Source organism: Pinus tabuliformis, chromosome 2_1 (genome assembly GCF_031772625.1).
Source record: "Pinus tabuliformis cultivar Carrire ecotype Pingquan chromosome 2_1, CPIR1, whole genome shotgun sequence".
In the NCBI taxonomy this organism is placed as follows: domain Eukaryota; kingdom Viridiplantae; phylum Streptophyta; class Pinopsida; order Pinales; family Pinaceae; genus Pinus; species Pinus tabuliformis.
In genome coordinates this window covers 856611441-856619175 of record NC_142299.1, presented here as the reverse complement: position 1 = coordinate 856619175, position 7735 = coordinate 856611441, and the positions used below count along the sequence as shown (strand labels likewise).

General features: G+C 42.0%; 1 protein-coding gene across 1 annotated transcript; it reads left to right on the top strand.

The window, feature by feature from the left end:
* The first annotated feature begins 3892 nt into the window (after nucleotides 1-3892).
* On the top strand, nucleotides 3893-4735 carry LOC149203368 (uncharacterized). The gene has a single exon (XM_089401843.1). It carries the CDS (start codon nucleotides 3893-3895, stop codon nucleotides 4733-4735), a length of 843 nt encoding a protein of 280 aa, XP_089257969.1.
* The last annotated feature ends 3000 nt before the right edge of the window (nucleotides 4736-7735 follow it).

Below are 7735 nucleotides of genomic sequence, written 5' to 3'. Positions count from 1 at the left end.
ATGATCTCACATATATATCAAATCGTAATTGTCCATATCTCTCTCTCTCTCTCTCTCTCTCTCTCTCTCTCTCTCTCTCTATATATATATATATATATATATATATATATATATATATATATATATATATATATATTCAAAACGTGAAACTTCAATCTATTTATATGTGCCCTTTGGCGGTTCAAGTTTTTATTACGAATCAGCCGACCATAAAAGAAAATATGAATTTCTTTCCACTAAATCAAGACTTTCTAATAAATTGATTTTATTATGAGTAATAAATGTTGATTTCTTTATGACATTATCCTCGTGACATAAATTTTGGTAACAATATTCTTAACAGGTATTTATTAAATTTTACAATAAAATATATTTTGTTTATTTATTAATAACTTGCAATATGAGATGGATTTGAGGGGTGAGAAAGGGAGAGATAGAGAAAAGTGGAGAGAGAGAGAGTTAGAGGGGAGAGATAAAGAGAGACAGGTCCAGAAGAAATAGGTAGGGACATAAAGATAGATATGGTTTGGGGAGAGAGAGGGAAGAAGAGAGATAGTAAGAGAGATGAAGGGAGAGGTATAGAGAGAAATAGTGATGGGGGGGAGAGAGAGAGAGATAATGAGGGAGGGAGGGAAATGGAGAGAGAAATAACGTGAGAAAAATGGAGATAGAGAGATGGAGTGAATGGAGATTTCATTAATTTAGCTAATTAGATTTATTGTTAGTTTAACTAGCTCTATCTATCATAAGAACTAGTGGAGGTCAAGTTATGGAAGTGGAACTTCAACCACACTTAGTGATCAACCAGTTAACTAATCAATCAACCCAAAATAATTGTTGCATGTAGAGAATTTGAGTTGCCCAATTGAGTTGGAGATTCCAAGGGAGTGTACTATCAATTGTAGCATATTCCCATCTATACAGGTGATGCATGCAGTCACATGAAGGACCCTCGGGAATTGCACAATTCAATCGTGGGAAATTCCTAAATAATAGGGGCCAATTTTCCAAGGAAACATTACAAAGAAATAAGAGCTTAGGGGGCTTGAAAATTGGCTAAATGTTGGTCAGAGTCAGTTAGTCAAGCAAGGGGATAGACTATACTCTTGTATGTTGTGCTCAAGATTGAGTAAGCATACATATTTCATCTCTATTCTATATGGTGGATTAACTTCTGCAGATAAGTAGAGTAGCTTCAAGTCTTGTGATTTAGTAAATTGATGAGTAGTATTGAATCTACACATTAATTTCTAAATGATATGAGAGTTGGAATCACTCTAGAGTAGATATTTTGAAGTTATCATTGTAGGAGATTTAAATTTGAAGATCAATCTTGTAGGTTTTCTCCAGGACTGAGGAGATGAATTTCAATAGACTAAGTCTTGAGTATTCCCTTGAGGGAAACTCGAATTATGTTGCATGGAAGTATTATATGGAGGCAGTACTAGGGGATAATCGGTTGAATGAATTCATTGATAATGATATTCTAAAACCAGCAACATCTGATGCTAATGATCTAGTACAATGGAAGAAGTGTGTAGCCAAGGTGAGGAGAATCATATTGGAGGGAGTATGATACCATATTTTCTCAAATTTCCATGGGAGATAGACTCTGCATGCACTGTGAAAATAACTGGTAGATTTGTTCCAGAATAGCAATGAGCATAGGAAACTAGCACTCAAGGACAAACTTCAAAATATCAAGTTGCAGAAAAACGAGACCATTCCACCGTACCTGAGCAGGTTCACACAATGTCATGAATAACTTGGTAAAATTGGTGTACACATAAGAATACAAGCAAGAAGACCTCAAGAGGAGAAATAGGTGAAGCTTTGGCTTCACAATTCGAGCTTGATTTTACTCTCATTGCATGCATGGCCCTCATAACGATGGGAAGTGTATGTTACATGGAAAGTGATGCCTTGTTCCATATGACGGGGAACAAATATTTTTCAGTGATTTGGAGGAGTAGGATCTCCAAGTGCACATCAAGATGGGATATCATGGAAGGTACATTGCGATCGGGATTGGTGCAGTCACTTTTCAGAGGGAGTCGGGCTCCCCTGTCAGTCTCAGTGATGTGATGTTATTTCTGGGTCTAAAGAAGAATCTTGTATTTGTTATAGTTTTGGAAGATCGTGGCTACAATGTGATATTCAACAAAGGAAAGGACTTCCTGAGACAAATATCCATAGCATAAGTGAAGAATATTGAGGTTTGTGTGAAGAACCTCTACAAGCTAGATATGGAGGGTTGTGATGCATTGAGCACAAAGGCAAAGAAGGTGTAGAGTCATAATGCCAGTGAAATTTAGCATAAAATACTTTGCCATTTGCATCATGGCACTTTGAAGAACATGGAATAGATTACAACAGGCCTCCCCAGAGGAGCACTAGAGCAACATGATACATGCAAAGGGTGTACCTTAGCAAAGTACACAAAATGATACATGCAAAGGATAATTTCCAAGTCTGGGGTTTTTCTTCTACCAAAAACTCTATGTAACTTTCAAAACTCATAAAAAACACTAAGACAATGCTTGTAAACCTAAAAAGGAAACCATGACTTGACCCGACCTTCCCCAAACGGAACTAACTTTCTATCAAACACTTGGAAATGCGCAACGTATGGGTCATGGTTGCAACTCTGAACATAAGGGACCAAAAAATTATCTTAGGTTTAACAAGAAGGGCCATTACCTTCTCACATTAGGTGTTACAACACCAATTAGGTCTTGCATCAATTATTTATTCATTTACAAATAAAAACATGAAAAGTTCCATGAATGAGAACTATTCCACAAAGTGTCCACATAAGAAGACAAGCAAGAAGACCTCAAGAGGAGAAACAAGTGAAGTTCTAGCTTCACAATTCGAGCTTGATTTTATTGTCATTGTATGCATGGCCATCACAATGATGGGAACCATATGGTACCTGGAAAGCAGTGCCTTGTTCCATATGACAGGGAACAATGATTTTTTCAGTGATTTTGAGGAGAAGGATCTCTGAGTGCACACCGATATGGGATATCATGGAGGAGTACAAGTCCATTGTGAAGAGCATTGTTTGGGAAGTGTTCCCAAGACTAGCAGACAAATAAGTTGTGGGTTCAAGATGGATCTTGAAGGTGAAGCATGTAGCAGACAAAAGAAAAGAAAAGTACAGGGGACAATGTAAACTTTGAAATGGGAACTATAAACTCAAAATGAGAACTCTGGCCAAAAAACCCTGGAGAAAGCATCAAAAACAGTGCTAAAAACGAAAAGTGTGTGTACTAGAATGATGGTTTTTTTTTTAGGGTCAATCTTCAAAAATTTAAAAAAATGCTAGTAAAACCAAATTTTTATGTGCTAAACAAAGTTGTTTATGAGGGAAAAAACACACTAATGTTTTTGGTAGAATACCATTTTTCTTTCCTACGTATAAATTCAATATGTTCTTAACCATAACATGCTAGATACAAAACAAATGATTGATTGAACTCTTGAGGGTTTCTGCGCACTCTGGGCAGCTGTAGCGATTAGGGTTTCTTCGAAAGCATCAACGGCGCAGACAGTACAGCTCTGGCCCTGCTCACAAACCAGACCACATCCACTGGCGCGTAGCTGAACGGCAAAGCATTAGAGCGGCTCTATGGAAAATACTCGGGGGGGCATCAGAGCCCTCCCCAATGCAGCATGATCCGGAGCAGGCGTTCCTATTCGGATCGGTTGACATGGAGATCTTGAACAATGGGAACAGGCAGTAGCAGCATCAGCCAGCATCACTCAAGACAGAGGGAAAAATCCAGAGGAAACACCAAAAGTATCCTCAACAACATGCAAGCCAATAGCCATAGAAAGGCCACGAATAGAGCTACCTGGAGACAAGATAGATGCACGAATCGAGTTCATGAGGGATCACACCATTATTGGGAATTTTATAGGGTTCTGGCCCACGGAAAGAGCCTTATACGGGTGGATCACAGTGAAATGGAAGCCAAAAGGAGATGTCACCCTGCAGCTAGGGCCGAAGGGCTTCTTCACAGTTATTTTTTACTGTATTGAGGATAAACTCAGGGTACTGGGAACAGGGCCTCACTTCTTCAACGCTGCGGGCTTGTATATGAGAGATTGGATACCGAGATTCAATCCGGATAAGGAAGATCTCACATGGGTGCCAGTCTGGATCAGAATGTATGGTCTTCCAGATGAATATTGGGACGAGGACGTACTCAAGAACATAGGAAATGGGCTAGGGGAGTACATCAGGACTGCAGAAGAGACCAAGCTGCGCAGATTCATTTCCTACGCTCGCATCTGCATCTTCATGCGACTGAATGAAGCATTACCAGAATCGATAAGTCTCTCCCACCATGACGAAGAGTGGACTCAACCCTTGGACTATGAGCATGTACCCTTCCGGTGCAGAAAATGCCATGCTCTTGGGCATCTTTTCCGTGACTATCCCCTGAACACCAAAGCCACCTCACCTAATCCTTTGGTTTCTGCTTCCCAGGATGGCTTCACCGAAGCCCCAAGTCGTAGACGAGCGCACAAGAAACCTTCTAATGGGCTCAAGCCCCAGCAAAACAACACTTTTGGCCAAGCTTCTAAGAACAGTTTCGAAATCCTGGCTCAATCCTCTGATGATCTTCCCCCTATCTCTGAGTCTAACCCTTCCCATCCCTCATCCTCTGCCCCCCCCTCCCCCAGCTTCTTCCCCCAAATGCCAAACCCCCATAATCCTCCATGATTTACCCTCAGGAGACAGGAAAGAACCGACAGAGAAAGAAAAGGATATGGAAATTGATGGAAAGCTAGACCCTCCCTCTAGCTCAGAGATAAATGGGGCATAAGGCAATTAGGTGCAACAGATGGAAGAAGAACCAGAAAGCATAGACCTGCATGGCCTAGACATTCTGGAACTGGAACTAGCATGCAAAACGAAAGCATATGATAGCATAACTGAAACCCAACTCAGAAAGCTGGAGGTGGTTATCTCGAGAGCTTACCAGCAGCAGCAACTAGGGATTCAACCAGGAAGCCAGTGGGATGGAAGCCATCCCCCAAAGAAACCAAAAAGAGAGGACAAAGAACAGATCTACAGAGAACGATCGAGATTGGGAAACTCTTGGTAGACTCAGGCAGGTATGCGAAATTGACAAAGTATTATAAACCCTCTACAAATAGTTGAATCATGAAGCTGGTATCATGGAACTTAAGAGGGCTCAATAGCCCAGGGAAACTTAGAATGTTAAAAAACATGATTAAAATGGAAAAGCCGCAAATATGCTTACTCCAGGAAACCAAATGTAATGGATCTACACTAGGTAACCAAAGCTTGGCCAGGATGTCGTTCAGTAGCAGTCGATGCATCTGGAGCGTCAGGGGGGCTGGCCATTGCATGGAATACTCAAGCGTTAAATCTCTCAGATTTCCACGCTTCTCATCACCTCATACAGGCAGCCTTCCATATTTTGGGTACGAACGTCCATGGAAATCTCTCAAATGTTTATTTCCCGCAGGATACAGGGAGCAAAATTGCGCTTCTAGACACCATAGAGGCATTGAACAATAACACGAGACACCCACTCTGGATCATCGGAGGGGATTTTAATATGATCACCAAGCTAGAGGAGAAGATTGGGGGAGATATAGAATGGAACAAGAAGACATCCATTTCAAGGACTTCATTCAAAACGCCTCCCTCAGAGACTTGCCTTTTTGCAATGGTACCTTCACATGGAGCAATCGCAGAGCCAGAAAACACCAAATTGCATCCAAACTAGATCACTTTCTCATCTTAGACAATACGATCCACCTTGGAGGTGACATCACAGCTGCAATTCTTCCACATACCGGCTCAGACCATTGGCCAATAGTCCTCCAATGGAAACGACCTGGCGATCAGACTCGAAGACCCTTCCGCTTCGAAGGATTCTGGCTCACGCACCCTGAGTTCAAAGACTTTTTCAAAACCACATGGACATATTTTATTCCCCGAGATGGGTCAAAGATGTATAAATTCCAACAGAAGCTCTGGTTCCTTAAAAACCACCTAAAACGCTCGAACAGAGAAACCTTTGGAGATATTTTCAAAGCACAGCAAGATCTCAATCGGGAACTGATGGATCTCCAACAAAGAATATCCACAGAGTGACACAGTGAAGGGACCTTGGAACAGGAATGACGTATCCACAGACAGATCGAGGAAAGGCAGAAGCAGGAGGAATTCTACTGGAAGCAAAAATCCAGAATAAGATGGTTGAAGGAGGGAGAACACAACACCAAATTCTTCCACAGAACCACCATTCAAAGAAAAATGCACAATAGCATCCCGTTTATTCAAAAGCAAGGAGGGGTGAAAGTAGAAACGCATGAGGAAATCGAGGAAGAATTTTGCAATCACTTCAACCAGATCCTTCAAGAGCCGGAAGGAGATAGATGTCAGGCAATAGAGAGAATCACCAACAATGTGCCAAGGATCATTACAGAGGAACACAATGAGCTTCTCCTCCGACCGATTAAACCTCAAGAGGTGGATGAGGCAATGTCCCAGCTTAAGGAAGGAAAATCCCCTAGACCGGATGGATTTACCACTATGTTCTTTCACACCTTCTAGGAGTTGATAAAACAGGAAGTCTGGCAAATCATTGAAGAATCGAGAGCTCTCAACTGGCTGCTGCCTTCTCTCAATACCACCTTCATTGCCCTCATCCCCAAAGAGGAGGACTCAATTACTCCCGACAAATTCAGGCCGATTGCACTTTGTAATGTCATTTACAAAGTCATATCTAAAGTGGTGGCTAACCAGCTGAAGCCACTGCTCCCGCTGCTCATATCTCCGGAACAGTCGGGTTACGTGGAAGGAAGACAGATCATGGACGGTATTCTCCTCACGCACGAGATTATACACTCCCTCAAACAATTAAAACAGGTAGGTATGCTTCTTAAGCTAGATCTTTCTAAGGCTTTTGATAAACTCAGCTAGACTTTCATTCAGCAAATGCTAAAGGCTTTTGGTTTTAGCACTATGTGGATTCGCTAGATCATGAACTTAATTAATTCCACTCAATTCTCCATCCTTCTGAATGGAATCCCTTCCCGACCCTTCAAGCCATCAAGAGGAATTAGGCAAGGGGATCCCCTATCCCCCTTCCTCTTTGTTCTAATGGCAGAAGGGCTTGGCCGTCACATTAAGCAAGCTCTCTAATCTGGCCTCCTCAAAGGTCTTTTAGTTCACAATACCCCTACCACATCTCATCAGCATTTTGTTGATGACAACAATCCCTCGGTCCAGGAAGCCGCTTGCCTCAAATCCCTGCTCAATGACTTTGTTGAAGCGTCTGGCACTGATGTTAACTGTACCAAATCGCAAATATTCTTCTTTCACACGCCTCCCCCTGTTAAATCGGCAGTTACCCGAATCCTTGGCTTTCCCACGGCCCCCCTTCCCTCTAAATACCTAGGAGCCCCCCTCACTGCCTCAGCTATAAAGCACTCCTCTTGGCGTACACTCATTGAGAAGCTTGAGTCTCGTCTCAACCTTTGGACGCACAGATCTCTCAACCTGGCCAGTCGGGTTCTGCTCATTAAGTCAGTTCTTCAGGAAATACCCCTGTACCTTTTTTCAATCCTTGCTGCACCCAAATGGGTCTTAAAAAGTATCAGGAATATTCAGCGTAGCTTTCTATGGGGAGGTTCGGCAACTAATCGCAAATGGGCGTTAGTCAAATGGCCCACAGTTTGTCAA

What these genes read in the sequence shown, in the direction of transcription:
- LOC149203368 (XM_089401843.1), top strand. Translation starts at nt 3,893, where the DNA reads ATGAGGGATCACACCATTATTGGGAATTTTATAGGGTTCTGGCCCACG.